Below are 27,816 nucleotides of genomic sequence, written 5' to 3' on the forward strand. Positions count from 1 at the left end.
TTAACAATCCTGCACCTTCTGGTCCTGAGTGCGACCAGAGCAACTAGACTGTTGTCCATCCTGGGCCGTTAGGCAGCCGCCATCATCATCATCATCCGAATCTGTACATTCGTCAGCGAGCACATCACCTGACAATGCCTGAGCAATGAGAGAGGTCCTGTCCACATCATCCAACACTTCCTGAGATACAGCTTCATCTTGACCACTACCAGTCAATGAGGCATCTGGCTCCGAAGAAACATTCCCCGGATCTGCCTTGGCACCATCTAACTGCTCCATAGAGTCTGAATCCACATCGGACAACACACTTAATACGTCACTATCTTCATGTACATCACATTCCAGAGGTAGGAAGTTGACAAACAGCAAGAGGTTGCAATGGATAACTTCTTCCCCACTGTCTCTCGGTGTTTAACCCTGTAGATGTGAGTCTGTGGGTCGGAATCTGTCACGGTGTACACTACACTCTCCCACTTGTTTGCAAGCTTACAACGTCCATGTTCGCCCTTGTTGACTATGAGAACACTGTCTCCAATTCTGATGGTAGATCCTTTTGCTCTTTTGTTGTAGCTCTCTGCCTGATGATTCTGCTCCTTCGCGATGTAAGAGTTGGCCAAGGCCATGGCCTCCTTCAAATCTTCTTGAAGAGGTTCAATGTAATTAGGATAAGATGTATCTCCTCTGTCTCTCAGAACGCTCCCAAAGTCAACATCAACAGGGATGCGGGGAACCCTGCCAAACATGAGATAGAATGGTGGAAAGTCAGTAGTCTCATGAGCAGTGCAGTTGTATATGAACGTGACAGTGTGAAGCATCTGTGGCCAGCTCTGTTTTGAACGTGGTGGGAGGGCTCTTGTCATATTGCCCATTGTCCTATTGAAGCGTTCAGTGACACCATTACCCATAGGATGGTAGGCTGTGGTGTGAGACTTCTGAACACCGGAGATCTGCATAAGATGACTAATGACTTCACTTTCAAAAACTGCACCCTGGTCAGAGTGAATGTGTTGCGGGAAACCATAAATACAGAAGTACTCGTCCCACAACTTTCGAGCAACCGACCGAGCAGTCTGGTCAGGGCACTGAAATGCATGAGCAAGCTTTGTGAGGTGATCTGTTATCACTAACACAATCACAGTCTTATTGGTGGAGTCTTCGGCAGACCAGAAGTCTATACACATGAGTTCTAACGGAGTAGAGGTCTTGATGCTCTCTAACAGCGCATGCCCTTCTGGCTCAGGAGTCTTCCCAATGACACAATGGGCACAGGACTTCATGTGGTCTCTCACATCTCTCTCCATGTCCACCCAGTAGCCCCGCTGGCGGACAAGATGCAGGCTTCTGAACTGGCCCTGGTGGGCTGCATCAACATGGCAGCCTCTCAAGACTTCCTGTCTTAAGGATGGAGGAACTACAAACGGGTAACGCTTACTTTTGGTGAGGGGATCTTTAGAAACACGGTACAAGGCACCATCTTCCACAGACAACTTATCCCACTGCTTGAGAAGTTTGACGACAGCCCTTGCCTCCTTTTCCTTCTCGCGCCTAGAAGGACACCTGTGACAATTGACATATCTGAATGTTCTGGTCAGGTCAGGATCAATACATTGCTTGGCCCTCAGTTCATGCTAAGTATAGGAGGGCAGCATGTCTTGGCCAACATCTGACAGCCGCTGAACATGACTTGCCATCGAGACAGCTCTCGTTCTCATCCCAGCCTTCCAGTCCACATGGTTCTGTAACACTAGCGAGGACATTGTCACATGGTATTCCTCCAGCAGCACAGGAGGTTGTATTTATGGACATGTGAGGCTCATCCTCATCTGTCCTCCTTGATTCCTGTTGCTTGTGAACCAACTGGCTGTTCTGACTGGCACTGGCTCTGAACATGTCCTGGATTGCACAATTAGCTACTTTCTCTGTCTCCACCATCAGTACAGCTCTCTTATCAGGCGATGGCTAATCCTTTGGCCAACAAATGGTTCCCTGCTCAAAGCATCAGCAACCGTATTCTTAGGACCCGGAACATACTTGATGTCGAACTCATATGCTGCAAGCTTCGCCACCCACTGCTGCTCACATGCATCCAATTTTGGCTTTGTCAGTATGTGTGTAAGGGGGTTGTTATCAGTCCATGCTGTGAAGTTGTGTCCCTTTAACCAGTGGCTAAACTTGTCACATACAGCCCACTTAAGAGCCATAAACTCCAAGCGATGTGCAGGGTACCTGCTCTGAGCCTTGTTCAGCAACTGGCTTGCAAAAGCAACAGGTCATGCTCTGTCTTCACCAGGAGCCAGCTGAGACAGGACAGCACCAAGACCATCAGAGAGGAAACATTCGTAGACAGAATGAAAGGACAGCTGAAATCAGGGTGGCCCAACACGACCTGTGTAAGCAGTGCTTCTTTCAGTTGAGACATAGCTTTCTCACATGCAGGAGTCCAGTCAGCAGGGGTGAGCTTTCTGAGAGGTGGGCCTGGCTTCCCATAATTTCCTTTCCTCTTGCCGCCAGACGTGAGGTCAAACATTCAATCAAGTTGCATTTTATATAGCGCTTTTCTACATTGGCTTGGCTATCGCTGAGCAGTTCTCTATGAACTTTTGATACCACATCATGAGGCCGAGAAAAGATTGTAGTTTCTTCACTGACAGTGTGACGCCATCGGGGCACATAATGTCCCTTGTTGTGATGCTGACAATTGCATGACCTTGTCAGGGTCTGCCAACACACCCTCCTCAGTGATCATGTGGCCAAGGAACCGCACAGACTGACGCAGGAAGTGGCATTTCTTTGGGGAGAGCTTGAGAGTGTGGGCTTTCAATCCGTTGAACACAATTTCAAGCCTCTGCAAGGCCACCTCTTCAGTTGGAGCAAAAACCATGAGGTCATCAAGGTACATAAGAAGGGACATGAAGTTCTGGTCACCAAAAATTGACATCATCACCCTCATAAAGCTAGCTCGCGAATTGCAAAGGCCCTGTGGCAGGCAGCCTGTTATATTCATGCCACCCAACAGGTGTGGTAAATGCTGTATATTTTTTGTCATCCTCATGTATAGGGATATTATAGAACCCCGAAGTTAAATCCATGGTACTAAAAAGAGTGTTACCACCTAAGGCAGCAAGGCAGTCAACCTGATAGGGTAGAGGGTGAGTGTCTTTAATAGCTCTTGCATTCAATCAATGGAAGTCAGTGCAGATGCGGATGTCACCATTCTTTTTCCAGCAAATGACGAGTGGTTAGGCATACTCACTTGTCGACTTTCAGATTATACCTCTCTCCCCCAACTCATTGAGAGCCACATGCAATTTCTGATACTGAGCAGGTGGAACACGTCAGTATGGGAGGCGGAAGGGCTTCTCATTAACAAGATGGATTCTATGTACAAAATCCTGCACCTCACCACAATCAAGAGCATGTCTGGAAAATATATCCTCATAGCTGACGACAATGTCACACAGCCTAGCTTTCCACTCAGAGACTTCACAGTCCTCAAGGTCAAGTTTCTCCAATTCATACTGTATCAAAGCATCAGAAAGAATTCCAGGCATGGCTGCCTGCACATGTTGTTTCATCGCTCTAGGAATCCAGCCCAGGGGTTGGCTCGCTAGTTACATTCTCTGTGGATGAGATCTGCTCAGAGTTAACCATGGCAGAATTGGCTGTGTCACTGAATACCTCCTCCACAGCAAGACAAGGGTAAACTTCTGCTATCTTAGCATTACGTCTCAGGGTTATAGGCTTGTCTGTGGGGTTGATGATCTTCAGTGGCAACCAACCGTCAGCCCAAAGAGGGGCAACCACGCAGCCGACCGTGATGTTTCTTGGAGCAGAGCGTGCACCCGTAGGCTCCACAATCACAGTGCTGCCTAGTAGACCCCTGGACTTGACTGGTAATTTCCCCCAGACCAGGTGTTCCTGGCTGGGAGAGTGTGACAGCTTGATTATCCTTGACTGTGCCGACTAAGTCAGGGACTGTGTCTTCATGCCAACGATGTGGACAAGCTGATTGCTGATCCTGACGATGAGTCAAGGCACCAAATGTAACCCCCTTTTCTTGGCTATGCCGTGTAGAAACCACACCAATCCTCTGAATTCAGGGTAGCTGCTACATCCCCATCTATTTTTGGCGCAACTCAGTTCTGGCAAAATCAAAATGAACATATAGATGTTGTGGTCATATATTGTCAGCTCAACTCCAGCCCAACTTTGTCACTGTCGTGTGACGAAGGGCTTTCTACTTCTGATATATACATACATAATAAACACAAAATAAAATACAATAATAACAATTGGTTCAACCAAAATAAGACTTGATCGTATAGCTTACAACAGTGTTAAATTTCACTACTTAATATAAATATTTTACATGATAACATTCCCTGAACCCGTTTGTATTAATATGAAATGAATATAACTATATGTACATCGCAGAAAATTTATATTCAAGAAAACAACATACCTGGCAAAATCAAAATGAATATATAGATGTTGTGGTCATATATTGTCAGCTCAACTCCAGCCCTGTTAGTAAAGAAATGTAACCAAATGTTAGCTAGCAAATGTTAATGTTAAATGTTAGCTAGCAGAGAACAATGGCCACTCTTTTTCATAGGGCGCTTGCCACTTCTCCATATGTTGTGGCTTACTGGTACCAGTATTTGCTGGGTTTGAAGTATACCGGGATGCGGTATACTTCAAACCCAGCTACACACTCCGACAAAGACTGGTTCATCCCAAAGACCGTGCACCACACACCCACAAAAGCAATCTGGTGTATGCTGTACAATGCAATGAGGATTGCACTGACCTATACATAGGAGAAACCAAACAACCACTACACAAACGGATGGCCCAACACAGAAGGCTAAACTCCTCAGGACAAGACTCAGCAGTTTATCTACACCTAAGGGAGGAGACACACTCCTTCGAGGACAGCAACGTACACATTTTAGACAGGGAAGATAGATGGTTTGAAAAAGGGGTGAAGGAAGCCATCTATGCGAAACTGGAAAAACCATCCCTCAACAGAGGAGGAGGTCTGCGACACCACCTATCTCCCACTTACAGTGCCGTCCTTTCATCTCTACCCAGGAGATTCAACAAGCTTAGCCTCCAAGAACAACAGTCGGTCACTAACAGCTCCAACGACTCATGACCACTGAATGGAGCACTAACGAAGTCGAAACTAACACCCCCAATGACCGTCGCTGCTTAACATCGGATCACAAAGAGCCACGCATATCAATACCTCTGATAACGACGGGCGTTGCGAAACATCGGAACACAAAGAGCCATGGACATCAATAGCTCTCATAACGACTCCAAAGAGGATAGATATCTGAGTTTCATCACCAGCCAGTCAGACTAGCTTGGTCTAGTCAGAAAGCACGAACTGATGAAGCCTCTTGGATGAGAGGCGAAACGTATTCACGGATATATACCAAGTCCAGTTGCACTCGATTCAATTCCTTTGGATAACCATGCCCTGGATGAATGAGAACATTCACAGACAGTCTAGCTCGCTCCGTAACGTAGCTGGGTACACATATGGGACTGACGAGTAGTCAGTTTGTCTCCACAATCCACAAAAATAGTTCCCAGGATGGGTCTCGGTCAGACACCCGCACACATCACTGTTCACTAAACTTCAATTACATTTCTCTCACCGCAAAATAGCATGTAACAACTCGACATCAAACTGCTCCGTTTGGCTCACACCAGGGACGAGAGACCTCCTCCTCCCCGTCCAGTCTGCTCGTCCTCACGTTTCCCGCTGCCCTCTCAACCAATCACATTCAAGGTAAGTTATTCTCTCCACAGCCAACCAATCACAACAATGGTAAGTTTTCAGCAATAACAGTAAATGCATTTCACATTGGTAAACAACTGTTTTGCAGAACAATATCAACAATATAATATATTCATATTCAAAAGGTATTCAAAATAACAGACATAGGCCAAACTCTTATCTAATAGTGCAATGTAATATATCTAAGGCCTATAATATAACCACAGGGTTACATGTGGATGCACAGTGACGAACGTGACCAAGTGTACTATGAACTTGCACTTCCCAAAAAGAAAAGGTTTGCTATGCAACCATTTTGGTCACAGTCTAGTAACTCTGCCTTTGCTAATGTTCTGGAAAACCACAGTCAGGTCAGTTCTGGCTTCAGACGAGAGAGAGGTGTGTTGGTCAAGCAAGCTAGAGAGTGAATGAAGAGAGGGGGCGGCAGTTTAATGTCCATGCTTTGTAACATGTTTTAGTAATGTTTCAGGTGTTTGTTTTAATGTTCTGGTCACAAGGGGGCACTCTAGGTTAAAGTGTCATATACGTGAGTCTCCCTCAGTCGCTGAAACGTTTCTCCAAGAGCTTGGTCATGGGCAGCTCTTGTTTTCCCAAACACTAATATGTCATCACTTAGGTTGATTACTCCCGGGATGCCATCCAGGGTTTGTTGAATGGCATTTTGGAACACCTCTGCAGCCGATGAAACTCCAAAGCTCAGTCTTTTGTAACGTTGCAGCCAGTAGCGGACCGTGCATTTCAGACTTAGGCCTTCGGTGAGACATCACCTCCTCATAATTACCCAGAGACAGCCGTCATATCGCCATGCTACAATGGTTTAGTCGCAAAAGTGTTTATTCACAATCATCACCATCGTCGTTATTTGACTTTTCACTTTCACAACAGCGACATGGTGTGGCGACATGGTGTAACGTACAACCTTACTGGAAGTAATCCCGCTGGGCATATAAATATGCTATCAAGAAACTCAACAAACACATCCCAGCCAGGCCGCTGGGCATAAAAACAATCAAACATTAAGCAAATCAAATAGCTGTACAAAAAAATACATTTGACTCACCAGTGTTGTCGATTTGAAGACAAAATCCATTCTCCTTTGTTTCTGGATGAAACGGTCGATCACACGGTCATAGAGCACTCCTCTGGCTTTTAGATAAGACAAGCCAGGTTTTGGAAGTCTGTGTAGTTCCATGACCCCTTCTCTGATGAGAAAAGGAAGCACGCCCAGCAGTAGTTGTCCGCCTTGCTCGGATCCAGTGAGCCACGGGTACCTTTCGTAGGTGCTTGCTTGGAAATGCCGCACATACGTCTTCCCCGGTTGGGTCAGAGCCGCTAACTGTGGGGTTGACCTGCCCATCTCCACAATCCTTTGCTTTTCCCCAAACGATCGTCTTGAAAATGGTGTGACGAATAAATCTACCACCACATCATTCACGAGTTCTCCTTGAGACATTATTCTCATTCACGGTTAGCTAGCTTAGCCAACTAAATCAAAAACACAAATGCTAGCTAACATCAGCCACCAAATACCGCGACCAAGGCGTTGCTGCTGATTGGCTGAACAATCGGTCACGTAGGCTGTGTGCAGCAAAGGTCCTATGACGCTGTGCAAGTATAAAAGAATACGCCCATCCGCTACACATCAAAATCTGATTGGTTGAGTAATCTATCAATCCCGTATTAACGCCTAATTTATTTAGATAGCGGAGACCTTCACTCGAGATGCCGAAGGCGCTGGCAGAAGGAAACTTCTCACACGGTTACAACAGAGGGAAAAAGCTGATTGGATGATTTTTTTTTTTTGCCAAGAGGCTGCAAGCAGAGCCTCCCGAAATTGTCTGTGTAGTCGAAATCGAAATGTAATGCGATATTAACAAATTGATTAGAAGATTGTATTATATTTATGAAAGTGTTTTCCTTTTTCTGTGGAGTCTTGGGCCTTCACCAAAGACCTAGAAGGCCCTGATGGTTTGCCGCAGGTTGCAGCCCTACATGGGTGGAGGATGTTGTGATACAGTGCATCTGGAAAGTATTCACACCCCTTTACTTTCCCCACATTTTGTTATGTTACAGCCTTATTCCAAAATGGATTAAATTCCTTTTTTTCTCATCAATCTACATACAATACCCCATAATGACAAACTGAAAAAGGTTTTGTAGAAATTTTTGCAAATTTATTAAAAATAAGAAACTGAAATATTGCATGTACATAAGTATTCACACCCTTTACTCAGTACTTGGTTGAGGCACCCTTGGCAGTGATTACAGCCTCAAGTCTTCTTGGGTACAAAGCTACAAGCTTGGCACACCTATATTTGGGGTATTTCTCCCATTCTTCTCTGCAGATCCTCTCGAGCTCTGTAAGGTTAGGTGGGGAGCGTCGCTGCACAGCTATTTTCAGGTCTTGCCAGAGATGTTCAATGGGGTTCAAGTCTGGGCTCTGGCTGGGCCACTCAAGGACATTCACAGACTTGTCCCGAAGCCACTCCTTCATTGTCATGGCTGTGTGCTTAGGGTCATTGTCGTGTTGAAAGGTAAACCTTTGCCCCAGTCTGAGGTCCTGAGCGCTCTGGAGCAGGTTTTCATCAAGGATCTCTCTGTACTTTGCTCATTCATCGTTCCCTCGATCCTGACTAGTCTCCCAGTTCCTGCCGCTGAAGAATTTCCCCACAGCATGATGCTGCCACCACCATGCTTCGCTGTAGGGATGGTATTAGCAAGGTGATGAGAGGTGCCTGGTTTCCTCCAGACGTGACGTTTGGCATTCAAGCCAAAGCGTTCAATCTTGGTTTCATCAGATCAGAGAATCTTGTTTCTCATGGTCTGAGAGACCTTTAGGTGCTTTCTGACAGACTCCAAGCGGGCTGTCATGTGCCTTTTACTGATCAGAGGCTTCCGTCTGGCCACTCTACCATAAAGGCCTGATCGGTGGAGTGCTGCAGAGATGGTTGTCCTTCTGGAAGGTTCTCCCATCTCCACAGAGGAGCGTGGAGCTCTGTCAGAGTGACCATCGGGTTCTTGGTCACCTCCCTGACCAAGGCCCTTCTCCCCCGATTGCTCAGTTTGGCTGGGCGGCCAGCTCTAGAAAGAGTCCTGGTGGATCCAAACTTCTTCCATTTACGAATGATGGAGACCACTGTGCTCTTCGGGACCTTCAAAGCTGTAGAAAAAATTTTGTACCGTTCCCCAGATCTGTGCCTTGATACAATCTTGTCTTGGAGGTCCACAGGCAATTACTTTGACTTCATGGCTTGGTTTCTGCTCTGACACGCACTGTCAATAGTGGGACCTTATATAGACAGGAGTGTGCCTTTCCAAATCATGTCCGATCAATTGAATTTACTACAGGTGGACTCCAATCAAGATGTAGAAACATCTCAAGGATGATCAGTGGAAACAGGATGAACCTGAGCTTAATTTTGAGTGTCATAGCAAAGTGTGTGAATACTTATGCACATGCAATATTTCACTTTTTTATTTTTAATACATTTGCAAAAATTTCTACAAAACCTTTTTCACTTTGTCATTATGGGGTATTGTGTGTAGATTGATGAGAAAAAAAGGAATTTAATCCATTTTGGAATAAGACTGTAACATAACAAAATGTGGGGAAAGTGAAGGGGTGTGAATACTTTGCTGATGCACTGTATATCGAGAGGATGACTCTAGTTCTAGCTGATGATACCCATTGTTCAAATCTAGCTTTGAGAAGAACCTGGCTCCATTGAGTGACTGTATTACATCATCTACTGTAGGTGTGAGATGTCATTCTCGTTCGATGGCCTGATTTAATATCCTCATGTCCACAAAAATGCGCACTGCTTCCGGGTCTTTTGGTTTTGGAACAGGAACGATTGGAGAGACCCAGGAAGTGGGACCATCCCTTCTCGATGATGTCGAGGTCCTCTAGACGTTGCAGTTCAGCCTCAGTTCGCTTCCTTACATGAAAAGGTACTCTTCTGTGAGGTGTGTGACGGCAGGGACATCTCTCTTTATGTGCAACTTGACTTGAAAGTCATTCAGTTTTCCTATCCCCTGAAAGAGGTCAGCATACTCAGTGAGGAGATCATCCACTGCCCTCACTTCTGTCTGGTTTGAAGTTCTTGTGGGCTGCTCTGGCTGTTGTGGAGATGTGTGAAGCGCATTGGTGATTTTGATTAGTCCCAGTTGACTGGCAATGTCATAGCCCAGTAGATTGCCATTACTTCCTTGTAGCACATGGAATGTTGGATTTGTGAAGCGCGATTTGGATTCGACCAGTCAGGTGAATTTTCCTAGGGCAGGCAGTGGTGTGTGTGAATCATAAGGAAATATGGGAACCATGCATTTGGTGAGTGAGAGCTTCTGTCTCAGTCTCTGGTAAGTTGTTTCATTGATGATATTCACAGTTGCCCCTGTATCAAGCATCACTTTTATATTCCAGTCACTAACCTTTATCTTTGCATGTGGGAGATTTGCTTTTGATTGGGAGACTGTACAGATACTCCTCAGAAGATTCTGTGCCTGAGTTGCTTGTTTATTGAGATGTGATGCAACTGTTTCCACTGGTGTGTACATAATGCACTTCATGTCGACCTCTGATGCCCCCTTGTGGCCGCTTAGAGCGACAGCATTTTGCGAAATATCCTTGTTTTCCACACGCGCTGCATGTTTTTCCCCGTGCCGGGCACGGCGTTTCTTCACGGTGGGGAAAGATACCAGAGCAGTTGTATCTTCTTTTCTTTACAGCTCCCCTCCCCACATCTACTGCCAGAACATCTTCCCTTAGATTACTTTGAGCTGCACTTTGTTGTGTTTGTTCCATTCCCGATGCTTGAATCTCCACAAGTGCCATGGTTCTACTGAGTGAGAGGAGTTCGGTCATCTCTGATTTCTGTAGCGCGTGACGCCGCAGTTTATGACATGTGCACGTTTGAATGATCATAGTTTTGATCTCTCTTTCAACATCAGGAAAGTCGCAAGTTGCTGCTAACTGCCGCAGCCTGGTGTGATAGGAGTCGAGTGTTTCCCCTGCTAGTTGCTTGGCTTGTCTGAATTTGTAGGTCTCGTAGACTACGTTGATTTTAGGGGAGAAGTACTCACTCAGGTAATCTTCTGCTCGTTTATAGTTCTTTGCTTCCCCGGTGTCAGTGAGGGTATCAAAGATGTCCTGTACACCTTCCCCTGCATAATGTAGAAGCATCGCGCGCTTTCTTGTGTCATCCTTTACATCCAGAGCAACTACGAAGTTTTCAAAGTGTCGTAGCCACTCCTTCCAACGGGCAGCTGAGTTCTGTCCGTCACTTATATCAAAGGCAGAGAACGACGGCAATGCAGCAGCCATGTTAATGGAAAAAACTTTGAATCCTCGTCGCCAGTGTAAATGTTGAAATATGAACTGAAATATCATAAAGCTGCGTTTTGGAATCTTTAGTGAATCTTTTGCATAACGACAGCGGTACATCTGCTAGTGTACCTGCTATCCATGGCTACTAACGCTCCTCTCTCACTCCGCTACTTCCGGGCTTAACGTGAACCAAAAACGTCTCACATATACGACACTTTAACCTAGAGCGCCCCCTTGTGACCATAATAAACATTAAAACTAACGCCAGAAACGTTACTAAAACATGTTAACAAAGTATGGACATTACAGGCAGTAGCGAGAACAAATGTTTTATAAAGAGTCTGAATCACCGCAACCACGAGAGGTTCTTGATCATACAGTCATAACTGTGCGCAAAAAAGAAAAACTAGTAGGCTGATAGGTCCAGCAGTATGCGAGATTAACTGTTGACAGACACGCGTGCGACCAAACGCGCCACAACACAAATACTGTACAGTATGTAGCCTAAGGAACAATCCTTGTCTTAATGTTGCCATCTAGTGGCGTGAGGTGCTCAGAAAAAAATGTGCAATGCAACGTGACAATGTCAAGTTAAGTAGCTGATTTAGGCAGGTAACAGGTTATTTTACCCACTGAAGAGGTCACTTTACCCATCATCGCAACACCCGCCCCCCCGAGAGATTTTCTGGAAGGCGCCACTCGGCCCTGCTGAAGTGTCCTTGAGCAAGACGTTGAATGGCTACCAGCTTCGGGGGCGCTGTTTTGTGGCTAATCCCTTGTTCTCGACCTCTTTTTGGAGAAGGGCAAGCGAGAAAAAAAATCCCTCGTGGGATTGAAAAAATGCAATGTTTCCATTAAATAATAGGGAAATGCAAAGCGAACTGCCCGCCCCCCTCCCCCGCTTCTGCCAAAAAACAAAAAAGGATAGTGGGCAGACATTTGGGAGGTGACTGAGGGTGGATGTCCTCCAAGTCTCAGAGAGCACGCTGGGGGGTTTTACAAGGTTTGGCTCAAGTATTGTCGTGCCAGTGTTTTGATCCAGCCAGCAGAGCTCAGTGTGAGAGTCTGGCAGGGTAATTGGGCCGAAATTACCAGTACACAACTAGTAAGCATGCACAGACACACATGTATATTCATTCATTCATTCATTCATTCATTCATTCATTCATTCATTCATTTTCTCTTTCTCTCTCTCTCTCTCTCTCTCTCTCTCTCTCGCTCTCTTCATCTCATAAAATGATTGAAGAGCTCAGTCATAAACCATGTTAATTCATTTGGAAGAAAGAGTCGACAAAACTATAAAAGGGGGTTAAATTTCAATATACGATATCCCTCCCTTGTGAAAAACATTGGCAAACCTCACTGAATGTAAAAGGAAAAAAAGAAGGTCAAACTCACTTTTAGTTGTTAAAAGCTGCAGTCTTACAATACGGTGAATGTGAGCTTGTTTGTTGCTGACAATACAGTCACATTTTAGTAGTTTCAATTAGTTAAAATTAATCTATGAATTATTTTGGAATGAATACATTCATGCATTGCCCTATTGGCCAATTGATCACAAACACAGCCTTCATGCAAAGAGTTTATTTATGAATCAGACCGCAGTATCTTACAACAGTAGCACAATCATGTGACTATGGATTATGCTCATATTTATAGATAGAAAGATAAAGGTATGTTTTGAATGAAGAAAAAAAAAGAATGAGTCCTTTTTTTGATTTACTCTAAAAATAGCTTTCAAATACTTGGCATAGTTTTGTAAATCAAATTATGAAACAATGCTTCGCCCGTTGGTTTTACTATTGGAGTACCAAATGCAAATATACTTTATGAAAAACATTTTTTCCTCCAATCTCTTGCATTTCATGCAAGGAAGAAAAAAAAGATGTCAGTGAGTACAAAAAGCACTTAAATCTCGTATGAAAATAGAAAATATTACAAGTGTGCATAATCCCTTCATGTTGCACAGAACCTGCAGTACAAAAAGTCAAATGACACCATGTTCAAGTGTACCTGACATGCCAATTTGTAGTAGAGGGGGGCTTACGTACCGAAACAGTCGTTTTCGTGTAGTGGAGGGCAGTTTACATACTAGACCAAGGCCTTATCCGTCTTTAAAATGAATCGAAAATGTGATGTGTTCATATTCATGGACGTGCTAGCTTGTCCTCTTTGAGATGCCAACTATGGACTGGTTTGAACCATTGAATCTTTTCCACATTTCTCAAATTTATGCTTTTTAAAAAAAATGTTTGGTGCTCACAGTTTTGATTCAATGTTCCTGAAGCTCAAGGGCACGAGGGGCCAACACTCTCGGAGGTTGCTACTATACCTCCTAAGCTTGAAGAATGGCAGAAGAGTAAGTTTGTAAAAACCTAAGATGTTAAACAGTGCTTAGTAAAGTTAATATTTGGCATTGCCTTCAGTATAATGTAATGCACACATAAATAAGGCGACATGATTATTCCAAATTTACAGTAAATATGTCAAGATAGAAATACTAAGACAAAGTTCCAAGTTGATAAAATGCTACAACTGTAAAATGCTACATAACAATTGAGTGAAACTTGACTGGCGGTTGAACAATGAGGGATTCCTACAAATGGGTTGTATCACACCGACGCAACAGTTATGGTGCAGAAAAACCACGTAACTGCAATTTTTTTTCTTTTTCTTCATTTTGGATTTTCCCCCCCCTTTTTCGCCCAGTTGTATCCGGCAAATTACCCCACTTTTCCGAGCTGTCCCGGTCACTGCTCCACCCCCTTTGCTGATCCGGGGAGGGCTGCAGACTACCACATGTTTCCTCTGATACATGTGGAGTCGCCAGCCGCGTCTTTTTCACCTGACAGTGAGGAGTTTCGTCAGGGGGACATAGCGCGTGGGAGGATCACGCTATTCCCCCCAGTTCCCCCCCTCCCCCAACAGGCATCCCGACCAACCAGAGAAGGCGCTAGTGCAGTGACCAGGACACATACCCACATCCGGCTTCCCACCCATAGGGACACCTGACCAAGCCGGAGGTTAACACGGAATTCGAACCGGCGATCCCTGTGTTGGTAGGCAACGGAATAGACCGCTACACTACCCGGATGCCGCCTAACTGCAATTGGGGCGTTTTTTCTCCCCGTTTTATTTGTGAGTCTTCAAGGTCATTTATGTGTTGACCTTTGTGACCCCTCGGGCCTCTGTTAAAATTGGGCTGTTTGTTCTGAGAAAACGAGTGCTGCAACTCTCCATACCTTTTGCAAATACGTGGTTTTTTTTATCCAAAAATATAGCATAATGCATTTTTATCCTTCACCGGAAAGAAGTGTCACTGACAACAGAAGCAGTCCACACAAAATGAAGACACTAGAAAGATAGAGTCGGAACGAAAGAGATAAAGAGCGACAGAAAGAAGGAACATTTTGGCGTGGATAAAACAATGTATTTTTCCAATTTTATTTCTAAACACGGTGCTATGAACCAACAACGAAACATGAATACATGATTAGGCTTGGAAGACATACAAAGACAAACAAGAGACGCGTTGACCATCAACATAAGGGAATACAGCCGAGATGAACAGACATATCAGATACCACAAGGAGCATCAAACAGCGGCTCTTCTTTTCGCATATGAAAAAAGCACTATCAAATAGGAAACGATGGCACAATCAGAAATGTCTCATCAAGTCAAGGCTCGCAATGATGAACCCCATCCTTCACCTGAACCAAGTTGTGTGAACAAGGCACACCACAGGGCCATCCCTTCTTAAATCCCTCTTTTTAAAGTTTCTTAAAGCACTAGAAAAATTAAGTATACTCTCCGTGTGATACTATACAGACATATGACACTTTCAGCTTGATATAAGTGTGGAGAAATAAAATTTCATGGTTAAATACAAAATATCTCTTAAAATATTTAAAATATACTTTATTTTTTGTACATTATGCAAACTGATTAACAATTCAATGATAACAAAAATAAATATTCCATGAAATGCCGTCTCTTTTCAGTACACGTGTGAACAGAGCTCTACTATGACGTAAGCACCCACACCACGCCCATCTACCCTGACACGATTCCATGTCCCTGTAATGTGATTTGAATGACAGGCTCACATTAAAACTCCTGACAATGGTTCCCTACAGGTTGCTCCACTACGCCACTGAACTGTTAGTACAACAATATTGCTCTATCTTTTTTCTTTTTCTTTTTTTTACACACTCTTTTGTTTTGTTTTAGGGTTTTTTTCAACTTTTTAAAACTTGGACGACCCCCACCCCACCCCACCCACCCCCACTTCAACTCAAACCGTGCCGTTTATTGCTTCCTGAAAGTACCTGGGAAAGTGGAGCCATACACCGGACTGATCAGTGGACTAACCGGAGATTTAAAACCTGATCCAGCCGGGAGGAGTACATCTGGATACAGAGGGCGTCTCTCCCTTCTTCCATGTAGAACCGATGTGTGGTAGAATAACATGGTTGATCTGTCATCTCACATGGCGTACAGTCACTCTTCACTGAAGAGCTCCGTGGGTTATGGATACAGTGAGTTGGAAAGCAATGGAACAGATTCACAATGATGTCAAATTGAAGGGAAAAAAAAAGGCTGATCAGTTGCGTCTGAAAAAAATAAACAAAAAAACAAAAAAACAAAAAACAAAACAGTTCTTGAGCCAGAGGCAGTTCAACGCAGCTGTCGCTCCACCACGACAATCAAAAAGCGTGAGTAAAAGAAAAAAAATGCAGTTTTGGTGTAGTTTTACATCTGAATGCAACAGAACAGCTTTGTGACACGAACCCTCCCAAAGCTACGTCAACGTAAAACATAAGCGCTTACATTCATATCTTCAACAGCTCGCCCGTAAACAAACAGAACCTCTTGGTTTGCGGAGTATGACTTGACTGTTTTTACTATGGACATTTTTTTCCCCTTCAAATTTCTAGTACGCACTGTAGAATTGCATAATGTCTGCAAAATGAGAAAAGCATAGGGAGAAGGAGAATAGAAAGGACAAGCCGCTAGAAGAAGACTAACTAGTAGAAACCCTATAAGGGGATGGGGATAGATGGAGTGGTGGGAAGTCGGTTTTGGGGGGTGGGGATGGAAGTTGCCCCTTCGGTTCAGAGGACGCCTCCCTTTGGCAGTGGAACAGCACTCTTAGTAGTAACGCGGCGCCGGGGGGGAGGAGGGGGGTGTACACAATGCTCGTGTCGGACAAGAAGGCCATTTCAGTTTTCGGGATGAGATGAAGGCATTCTAGTAGGCAGCCAGGTCACAGTGTTGGAGCTAAAAACCTCAGATGGAGATGATGGACGCAGTCTTTCTACACTCCCTCCGTTCGGCTTGGGTCAGAGGGCTCTGGGACGTGAAGAGGGGAAAAACAAAATGTAATTTAGAGGATAATCAGTGAGCTTTACTCAAAAAAAAAACCTCAAATAAAAATTATCAGCGCTGAGTTGTCTTGTACAAATTGTTTTTTAATGTTAAAACCCGTGGTTGTTTTAGTAGTTTTTAAGTTCCCGTCGTTGTTTAGGACTGTTTAAATGATTATTTTCAATTCTTTTTTTTCATTTCACGTTTTATAGGCCTTGTTACGTTTGTTAGATCAGCATTATGTGCTTTCCGTTTTGTTTTTCAGGTAATATTTTCACTTTTTCAATTTTGTTATTCAAGTTCGACCATGTCTCTGAAGTTTAAATGGTTTGAAAATAGTATTATAGTGGTTAAAATTTTAATTTTGGTGTCAGACGTTTCCTAACAGACATACTAACATATGCAATGCATTAATATCTCAGTTGGGTATTTATATTGACAGAATATAGAGTTTAAAAACCGGCCGTCATTTTGACCGCCGATGGTCGTTTTAGGAAGGAGTGAAATCCCGGTCTTAAGGGCAAATATGTAGTTCTAGAAATAATGAATGTTTATTTGAACAATGCCTCCATCTAGTGGAAGTATACTAAACAACAAAGCCTCGATTTATGTTTCTTTTAGTTTTGAGTTACGAGTTCTGGTACATATATTTAAAAAAAATTACAGTTATTTACTAAAAGTATGGGGAAGTAAGTATCCATAACATCTAATTTTATGTCTCCTCTAGATGATGCAAACCCAGATTTAACTTTGGTGGAATTTTTTTTATTCATTTCTAATAAAATGTCAAATTTTCTTGTAGAAATATGTTTCAAAATACATGCATTTATATTTTATTGGTTAAAAACTATATTAAATTCTCCTTTCTATCAAAGCATCAAAACATAACCTGTAACACACCTATACACATGGTGAAACTTAAAAGAATATTTGATTGACCTGTGATAATGATATAAACTACTGAAGTATTTGACTGCCTTAAAAGGTTTGGTTTGGTGGTGGGGGGGGGGGTTGTGTCTCTAGTTGGAGACAAAAAAATGTAAACATCAAGCAAGTATGAAAAGACATTTTCAATGCACTTACAAACCCGATTTCTCTGTTGGAATGTTATGCCTCCTGACCAAAAATCATAAATGAATGCAATATGAACCAGTTATTTAAAACAAAATGTCAAAGGAGCAAATACTTTTACAATCACTGTGGATGATACTGTGGGGAAAATTTCAGAATTTTCCATAGCGGCTGAAATAACGCTTGCAACTTTAAGTAAATGTTCATAAGGGCCTTGGTTTACAAACCAAGCAGTTATGTAGTTCATATTTAAGAAACATTTACATGTTAAAATGTCAATTTCATTCATTCATTTAATTAAATGTAGAATCTTCTTGAAGCATGCACAATGAAGTTGTGCTTGGACGAATAAATCTTGAAAGATTAGAAAAAATAATCTCAATTATTTATTCAGTCTTTGTGGTCATTTAAACCAATAGCCATCCTGGAAATAAGTCTTTGACGGTTTTATTTTATCTATTTTAATTTTATTACCTTATTGATCCCCGTGGGGAAATTCTTCCTCTGCATTTAACCCATCCTAGCTGTGTAACTAGGAGCAGTGGGCAGCCACCGTGCCAACTCCTTCGGGACCAACTCCAGTTCCAGACTGGGACCAACTCCAGTTTGTCTTGCCATGCCTCAGTCAGGGGCACAGACAGGAGTATTAACCCTAACACGCATGTCTTTTTGAAGGTGGGGGAAACCAGAGCACCCGGAGAAAACCCATGCAGACACGGGGAGGACATGCAAACTCCACACAGAAAGGATCTGGGATCTTGTTTGAACCCCAAGGTTGGACAACCCCAGGGTTCGAACCTAGGACCTTCTTGCTGTGAGGCGACAGTGCTAACGACTGGGCCACCGTGCCGCCTGCCGTTTTAATTAGGGTATTTTCAAACCTGTAGTTTGTTTCCTTTGTACCAAATTGGGCCAGTTTGTTACATTGCTGCAGTTATTAATAGGTCTGTTTTACACAACAATATTTCTAAGCAAACCACAATTTGTTAATAACTGGAATTTGCAAGCAAACTATTCCCCCACTGGTCAGAATTTCTATATGGGAATTTCACTGTCTTCAGGGATAAACACAAGTTTGCATAAGTTAGCAGCAATTTTGCCATTTGACAGATTGATAGCATGAAATGGAAAATCAACATCAGTTGAGTCAATAGATCATTGTCTTTGCTTTTATGCTGTGGTTTATATTTCAGTTACATACATGAGCAATTTCAATACAAATAAAGGCAATGTCATCATCAACATCAATGTCATACCTGACCAATTCACGGTGAACTGACCCCACAATGCATAGCAATTTCATGAATTGGGTTGGATTGCATTCTCACAACAAACAAACCACTCCAGAGTTTGTCTTGGAAGCATACCGAGACAATCACTTTTTCTTGGTAATCTCCATTTTAATTTTTTGATCTGACCTGAATAAGATTGTTGTTTTCACATTTGCACAAACTGAACTTAAGGAGGATATCCTCCAGGGTTCGAATAAAACACTCTGAATTAACTAGGTTTGGAAATGCCCTTAATACCTCGTGATTCTGAAATGCATCTTATCAAATATTTAAAACATACATTAAGCTGAAATCTGTGATTTTCTCCATTAAAAATGGTGATTTTATCCACTAGACCATGAAGTCAGGTTACATAATACTAACTGGCATCTTTACCAGGGTGGAGACAGTCTCCATATACTACTGCTGAAAATGTTGACCAGGTTAGGACAAACACTGGTGCAGCAGCAACCACATTCCTACTCAAACAGAAAAAAAGGATTGAAACATGATGACAATGTAGCAAAGCTTCTGTTACACATGTTATCTACCAATTCTTAAATCAATATTTCATTTGATTGCCTGTGTTAGCTTTGGTCTGATGATCCCATTTTTAAAAGGGTGGGAACTGTTTACTGCTGCGCTGACAGCACACAAGTGTCAATGGCTGCTACAGTGGTTGTTTATAGTTCTTCCCGCCAGAGCAAGAGACGGTCAAAAATAAGGGCAATCGCAGATTTCAGTGTTAAATGCAATTTAATAGGTTAAAATTGTACCTGTGAGAGATGATGCCTCCTCATCTTTCAACACTGTCTCCTCAGAGACCTTCTGAGACTCGGTGTCCCCTGGATCGTCCTCCTTGTCTCTCGGGGGAGCAGGAGGGGGCTCCTCTACAAGCTCACTGTTGACTTCTCCCTCTACCTCTGCATCCCCTTCCCCAGAGTCAGTGCTCCTGATGCTTAGGCGCCTCATTCGATATATAGTATCTACATCCTTCATCCGTGCCAGGTGCTCAACAGCCACCCGGCTTGGAGGAGAGGACAGTTTGTCCTGCAGGGCCTCTATGCGGCTCGAGGGAACCCTGACTCTCCTCTCCCCTTCCAAGCTCAGAGATAGCCTGCGGTCTGGATTTGGTGGAACCGAAAGTGGCAGTCTATCTGGTGGAAACTCTGGTAACCCCGAGTGGTCTCGCCCTAGATGGGTCCTAAGAACAAGTCTATGCTCTGGGACAGCAAATGGCCTCTTCTCTTGTTCCTGCCCATTATCAGACATTGATGCTTCGGAATCCTGTCCCTCACACTTATCTTTCACTTCAACTGTCTGTTTGTCTGTTCCACCTCCAGGTTTATCTCCTGTAATGGCTTTGCTCTGGGCTAGTTCCTCTTCCTGGTTTACTGGTTCACAAATATACTGTTCCCCTGTGACCTGGGAGTCTGCAGGCACATCACTTGCTAATATTTTGGCTGCACCGATTTCCATAGATTCATTTGCCGGTGTGGACTCGTCAGGCTTTTTCGCACTTAGATCGTTCAAGTCTTCTGCCTGAACATCTTCTTTTTTCCCAGAACCAGCCACATTTTCTTCTGTCAATGGTTGCTGCTCACTAATTTCAGGACTGGGGTTAGACTCACTGGGTTCCTTTGCTTTCATATCTTCAGCTGGGCTGTCTAGCCCAGCACACTGTGGTGGACTGCCATTTTGGTTGGCTGAGCTGTCAGAGCTGTTCTCCTCATGGAGTGGAGGCAGTGGGCCCTGTCTCATCTGATTCTCCATCTCCCTTTTACAAATGGGGCACTCCTCCTCAGATTCAATACCAACACCTTGAGGAGGTTCTGCATCATTAGGTCTGGAACTACCTGCTGACACTTTATTGACATCCGTTGAGTCTCTCGGCTGAAGCAAAGTCTGGCATATGTCCTCATAATCAGGAGGACTGGTGAGTGTTGATGCATCCTGCATGGGCTGTCGATCTGCCCAGGGAACTTCAGCTGCTGTTGTGTGCATTGCTGTTGGGCTGAAGTCACAAATTGGTGTCTCAATTGGCTCGTCCGGCAGGTCTAATTTCACTGTCCTGCCATCGCTGCTCCGCCTGCGTGAAAGATGCGTGACAACCCTGTATTCTCTGAAGCCCGTCTCCCGAGGTGGGACGGGGAGCTCCTCCCTTAGCTGCTTGCTGAAAGTTACTGACTTTGTTGCTGGTCTGGAGAAAGCACTCTTTACCTCCCTGTAGTCCGGATCAACTGACCAGCTTACCGCGCTCCGCCTAAGGCTGCTGGGTTTATTGAGGGGTTCGGATGTCAGCCGGATCTTGATGCGCTCAGGGATTTGCACAGAGCCATTAGGAACTTTATTGCTGGCAGTGCCTAGTTCCAAGATATCTTTGTAGGCCTCATTGAGGTCCTCTATACACTTGTCAACACTGGGCTGTTTGCTGCTCTGCTGTTGCTGCTGATCCTGGAGCTCTTTGTTGATGGCTTCCAGCTCTTTGACAGCATCCCATGGTCGCTGGCTGGTCGGTTTTAGCAGGAACTGCCCAAATGTCTCCTGCCCACCACTTGCTGCTGGTTTAGCCTCGTCCACATTTCCTGAGAGTAGTGCTGCTGCTGGCGGCTGAGCTGTGCTCTTGGTCAGGTGGTTGGAGAAAGTGGCGGTAAGGGAGAAAGCGCTGTTGCTGGACAGTTTCAGGCTCTTCACCCCCTTTATGGGAAAACTGAAGGCAGTGCTCACCACACCACCGCCATCAGGTGGGACATCAGGGCCTTGGGGGACAGGGTCTTGTTGTGCTTCCTTGTTTTCAGGTCCTGGAGGGGCAGGTTTTCGGGCCTCTGGGCTAGTTTGTGTTTCCTGGTCTCGATACTGGTTCGCAGGCCAGGATCCTGATAATTTCAGTTCCTTGTAATGGTTTATCTTAGGGGGCCTAAAGGGTACTTTTTTCACCAATTTGCTGCTTGCTCTACTGCTTGTTTTGCTGCTAGCTATGCTACCAGTTAGGGCTTGCAGCTCAGCCTCAGCTGAAGATGTGCTTTGGAGACTTTGGTTTGTCAAGTGGCCAGTTTTGTTATCACTAGGGCTGCCCACCGGGTCAGGTGGTTTCTCATCATTGTTATTCTGGTCACGGGATGTCCCACTGAGCTGCGGGGTAACAGGGACAGACACCAAACAAAATATAGTCTCACTAAGTTTCTTCTTCAGATTCTTTGATTTGTCTTTCTCTGGTAGTTCAGGCTGCTCCACCTTTTTTACCTCTGTCACAGTTTCAGAAGGACCCTGATCGGCAGGTTTGCATGGAGGAGGCGGTGGTCTGCCCAGAAACGATGAAGGAAAAAAATCTCTTCTGCTTTTTTCAGGAGCTACACTGTCACTTAATTTGTCTTTTATTCCCTTGTTGCACCATTGACTACTGCTGTCATTTTCATTGAGAGATGTTTTCCGGCTGTCAGCATTGAGAGCAAGCCCCTGTGTGGGGGGGAAGGCACTATCATGTATAGATTGTCCTAAAACCTTAGCGCAGGGAATCTCCTTGTTGATGTTGCGGATCTTGTCTGAGTCAGTGAGAGAATTTTCACCAGGCCCTCCTGAGATTTGTCTCACTCTTGGGTCTTCAATAGGTAAGTAGCGGGCTTGGCCTGGATGTTCCTCATAACCCGAATGCACCTGTTTTCGGTAGGACACACCTCGATCCATATAATGTTCCAGCCATGAACCTGCCTGTCTCGAAAACCACCTTCCAGCATCTGAGCTGGGCATCTGCAGAGGCTCCCCCCTCCACCTAAAGCTTGCCATTTCATTGCGGTTGATTGGAACTGCTCTTTGGGGTGGGGCTCTCTTATAGGATGGGGGTGGGATGTATCCAGGGGGCTCCATACCAAAGATAGCAGAGTGTTGTGCGAAATAGTCTTGTCTCTGGAGCTCTCCACCCCGTGGATAATAGATAGGCCTATCTTTTTGTTTGGCACCCTGGTCTATAGCAATCATTTCTGCGCTACCCCTTGTCTGCTGGTGAATCTCATATGATGGAGGCTTTAAAGGCCTGCTAAACCTGGGCTTTGGTAAAAGTGCAACATGGCTGCTCGGCCAGGCGTTCCTGCCCCACCTGTCTCTGCCAAGAGCACCTCCATAGATATACCTACTATAAGGCCCAGAGAAGACGGTACTGTTCATTCTCGATTGCCTGTCAGGTAAGCTTGGCCTGGATGGGATGACCTCTTTGCGTCCATTTCCATCAGGCGACAAAACTCTGGGGAGGGACTGGGACTTTGCTTTAGTTCTGGGGTGGAAAGACCCCTCATAAGTCCTCAGACGGTGCTGTTCCTGAGCCCACCTGTCACCCTCCCCATCAGAAAGCTGCCTCCCCAACCCCACAGCCGGTTTCCACTCCTCAGTTCCTAGGCTCTGGCACTTTCTTTCCCCAGTTACCCTCAACTGACCAGGAGCTGCATCTGGGTCCCTCAGCCAGGATATTTCCTCCCACAGCTGCTGCGCTTGCCTCTCTGCCCGGTGATCTTCAGCAGCCATCAGGGCCTGTGGCCTCCATGCACCAGCAGAAGCCCTCAGCTCCCTGCCATCAGCATAGTCCAGCAGGACACTAAAGTCCTGACCCCGCCTCCTCCAGTAGGAGACATCCCTCTCATCATGGCTCAGCGGCTCCGAGTAAGTCAAACTTGGAACATCGTAGAACCTGTGGAGGACAATGCAATTTAGGGTTGGCAAGGGAGTGATAGAGATGCAGAGTGAAGTGGACATTAGGCATAGGTTAACTAGTACTTGCAAATATACTCCATTCAAGTAATGATAAATGCTGAAATATGTATTTACAAATACTGTTTGACCAGGCCTGATGAACTCACTCAGTATGTTAGTTATTACTCATTACAAAATTTAAAAAAAAAACAAATAATAATCAGCACATCCATTTTTGAATAGAATCAAAAAGACTTGAAGATTTCTGCATAAAAAAAAAACTGCAAGGATATTCAGTGTGTGCTAGACAGCCAGTGTTGTGACATCAAATTACATTGAACAAATTTCAGGGTGCATTAGGCAGTGTGTTTTTAAGACTGTAACTTATTAAACATGTTTGTGGTGACCTTTTTTTTTCATTCTCTCTGTTGGCCTTTCCCTGACTTCTTATATCACAGATTTAACAGACAAAACACCTGACTCGCCGAAAACAATACAAAAGAAAATCTGACACACTCTTCTAATCAAACTTAAAACTAGAGATATTGCTGACCACCATTCAGAGATGTGTTGAAAAGCTAGGATATTGCTAAGTGGGATGTTATAAAATGTAGCATATCTGGCTCAGGTTCAAGCTTGTGTTTTGGCTCTGGGAGTGGGGATGAATTAGTCTTTCCATTCAACCCAATAGAGGAGGGCCAGCACATATGAGACGGAAGTGCTTGAGTCAGCAACTCCGATCTCCCCTGAAGACACCATGAAATTGTGCAACTACTGCAATATGATCTGCATATTAAATTGTGCTGACCTTATTCTGAAAGCTGGTCATCTGGACAACCACTGTTACCCTCTTAGTCTGGGCTATTAAGTAGCTTTATGTACCACTTCCATTTCCCATCATGTGAACTGAGGCAATGGAAGAATGACTGCTTTCCAAGACCCACTGCTTAATTTACCTCATGACTAAATTACATAAACAATCAAATTTTAAATGAAACCTTTTAGCACCACACTACCTACACTACTTACTACAAGCTATAAACTGTCATTCTCTTCAGCGTATCAAAAAACAAAAAAACAGAATCCATGTAAAATAATAAAGCCAAAATTTCAAAACGAATAAGAAGTCTAGTAGTAAAATTTTTATTGCCTTTTGATGGCAAATATGTGATGTCCAAAATATTGTAATAATCATTTAATCTAAAAAAATATTTTTTTTAATTGTCCCCCTTTTTTCTCCCCAACTGTATCCGGCCAATTACCCCACTCTTCCAAGCCATTCAGGTTGCTGCTCCACCCCCTCTGCCGATCCGGAGAGGGCTGCAGACTACCACATGCCTCCTCCGATACATGTGGAGTTGCCAGCCACTTCTTTTCTGACAGTGAGGAGTTTCGCCAGGGGGATGTCGCGTGTGGGAGGATCACACTATTCCCCCAGTTCCCCCTTCCCCCTGAACAGGTGCCCCGGCCGACCAGAGGAGGCGCTAGAGCAGCGAACAGGACACATACCCACATCTGGCTTCCCACCCGCAGACACGGCCGATTGTGTCTGTAAGGACGCCCAACCAAGTCGGAGGCAACACGGGGATTCAAACTGCCAATCCCCGTGTTGGTAGGCAACAGAATAGACTGCTATGCTACCCGGACGCCCAATCTAAAAATGTTTTAATTAGATGTTTAATCTAACATTTGATATCCTGAGTATGACTCCTGCCATGGTGATGCTGATGCCAGCAGTGCCTAGGGGTAAACAACAGTTTTGGTTCTACAGGTTGCTTTGCTGAAAAGATTTTCTCTGAGTGTTTAATATCTAACTGTCATGTCAAACTTCTCCATGTTCAAAGATTTGGTCAGCCTACATGATTGTTTTAATCTTGGTGGTCGCAATTTCCTTGTTGGGGTGAAGCCCTTCTGCTGGATAAATACAGATACAACAATAGGACTGATTTGAATATCTATCCATCCATCCATCCATCCATTATCCAAGCCGCTTATCTCAATCAGGGTCTTGGGATGCTGGAGCCTATCCCAGCAGTCATTGGAAGGCAGGCGGGAAGACAACCCTGGACAGGCTGCCAGTTCATTACAGGACTGACACATTCACACCTAGGGACAATTTAGTATGGCTGATTCACCTGACCTACATGTCTTTGGACTATGGGAGGAAACCGGAGCACCCAGAGGAAACCCACACAGACATGGGGAGAACATGCAAACTCCAGACAGAGGACAACCTGGGATGACCCCCAAGGTTGGACAACCCCCGGGGTCAAACCCAGGACCTTCTTGCTGTGAGGCAACCATGCTAACCACTGTGCCGCCATGATTTGAATATTTGCACCTTAACTTTTAGGGCCAAAATTTGAACGATCACCTGAGCATGCAATTCCATGTTTTATTGTCTGTGCACATGCACTTGAGCCATTAAAATGAAGTTGAATTATTTGAACTGAGTATTTACAGAACAGTCAGAGCTAGGCATGTCTCAAGCCCGTCTTGACAAAAGTTAGTGATGGAAGTCTTTGTAGGGGAGTCAGGGGGCGTGGTGTCAAAACCCAGTTGGACATAGTGAAGGGATCATTTGGAAAATGAAGTCTGAGCTATGGTTATTTTTTCAGGGTACTGTTCAAATATATATATAACTGCCAGCAAAGGGAGGGAATATACAGTTAACACATCCTATACTGATGTAAAAAAAAAAAAAAAAAAACAAAGATGTAAAAAACAAAAACCTATCAAAAAAAGCAACCCTAATTAAACGGGGGAAAAAATAAAGGAAGTAAAAATCCATCACAATCAACCTTTTAAGTGATCCATTCATTCTCCACTGAACCGAGCGTCTGAATCATTCTGCTAGTCGCCGAGACTCATTCGCTTAAGCAGCAAAGCCAACAGCCTCCTCCTCAGCAGCATATGCTACTGTGTGGCAGTGGGGAGCCGCGCTGTGTGCACACTTGCCCAGCAACATGCTTACATCACAGAGCACGTGCTGGGTGGTGTTCAGTGTGCCAGTGTTTACAATGGAGTGATTACGCGGCTGTCTTGAGGCATGTTCAGCCCCTCTCAGTTCGCCCTCTCCTCTCTCCTGCTGCCATTTACACCTGCCTGCATGGTGGCGGCCTATACGAATCGGTGGTGGTGGTGGAAATGGTGGTGGTGCGTGGGAAGGTGGGCTCCGCTAAGAGAAACACAGACTCTCTGCGCAGCCGCAGGGGGTGGGGGTGGGGGGGTGGGGGGGGGACGCCAAAAAGAAAAAAAACATCGAACTTGCAGAAAGTCAAGTCTCTCATAATTCCTCTCACCCCGGCATAAGATAAGGGCAGTGGTTGCCGCTGCAGCTGTGGTTGTTCTGCAGCGCTGGAAGGAGGGGAATGGGTGGATGGGGGAAGGAGGGGGGAGCCCTGCGCAGTGCAGACTCTGCTTTGCATGTGATACGGAAGGACCCCAGTGAGGGAAGGAGTGGAGGAGTGTGGAGGGGAAGGGGGGGTAGGTAAGGGTTTAGTGGGGAGGGGTTGCTGGAGGAGAGAAAGAGAGAGAGAGAGAGAGAGAGAGAGAGAGAGAGAGAGAGAGAGAGAGAGAGAGAGAGAGAGAGAGAGAGAGAGAGAGAGAGAGAGAAAACTCACCCACTATCTGTAGCCAGAGAATCTCCCAGGGGCTGTGCGTCACCTAGGTTACCGCTGCCGGCTTCCTTTCTCTTTTGGCTCCTCTCCCCACTCTCATTGTCCGCACCAGGGTAGGCCTTCATCAGCACTGGCCTGCTGCCGTAGACACCGGAGGAGATGGACGCGCCCCGGTCCGCCTCATACCCGTTCAGTGTCCCCCGGCCGGCCCTGTTGTCGGCGAGTTCACGCTGGCAGTCAGCAGGACGCTTGTCATAAGATGCAGCTGAAGGTGGGCCGCTTCTGGGCAGTTTGTATCCGTGCGAAATGAGGAGGTCCTCCACGCTGTACATGGTGGTGTCTTTCTCTCACTTCTGGGCAGGAGGGCAGAAGGTATGCTTGCGTTGCCTTTATGCACAGTGCTGCTGGTGGAAGCTGGCAGCAGAGGCCATCACTGGAAGGGAGAGCATGGTCAAGGGTAAAGGTAATGTTTGGAGAAAGTAAATCAATTGATTAAACCATGTTCTTATAGCACATTTTGTGAAATTCGAGTGACATGCAATGTGCCTTACATAACAGGAGATTACAAACATGCAATGTAAAGGAGAATAAATTAAATGTACAAGGAAAAAACCAAAAAGCAAGCATTTGCTCATACACAGAATATAATTTTGTGTGTTTTCTTGTTT

General features: G+C 44.8%; 1 protein-coding gene across 1 annotated transcript; it reads right to left on the bottom strand.

The window, feature by feature from the left end:
• On the bottom strand, positions 1-27,480 carry LOC130124394 (junctional cadherin 5-associated protein). The gene is made up of 5 exons (XM_056293851.1): positions 27,152-27,480; positions 19,625-23,526; positions 2,697-2,859; positions 491-1,545; positions 1-284 (listed from the first exon to the last, which is right to left on the bottom strand). The coding sequence occupies exons 1-5, from the start codon at positions 27,478-27,480 to the stop codon at positions 1-3; spliced, it is 5,733 nt and encodes a 1,910-aa protein (XP_056149826.1).
• Positions 27,481-27,816: the final 336 nt, after the last annotated feature.

The sequence above is a fragment of the Lampris incognitus genome, chromosome 14 (assembly GCF_029633865.1).
Source record: "Lampris incognitus isolate fLamInc1 chromosome 14, fLamInc1.hap2, whole genome shotgun sequence".
Classification (NCBI taxonomy): domain Eukaryota; kingdom Metazoa; phylum Chordata; class Actinopteri; order Lampriformes; family Lampridae; genus Lampris; species Lampris incognitus.

Bases quoted from the DNA above. Each gene is read 5' to 3' on its own strand.
- LOC130124394 (XM_056293851.1), bottom strand. From the start codon at position 27,480: ATGTACAGCGTGGAGGACCTCCTCATTTCGCACGGATACAAACTGCCC. The intron at 1,546-2,696 runs GTCAGCATCACA...GTGTCCTTCTAG, and splicing joins CCTGACAAGGTCATGCAATT to GCGCGAGAAGGAAAAGGAGG. The intron at 285-490 runs GTAAGCTTGCAA...ATGTGGATTCAG, and splicing joins CAAGGGCGAACATGGACGTT to ACTCTATGGAGCAGTTAGAT.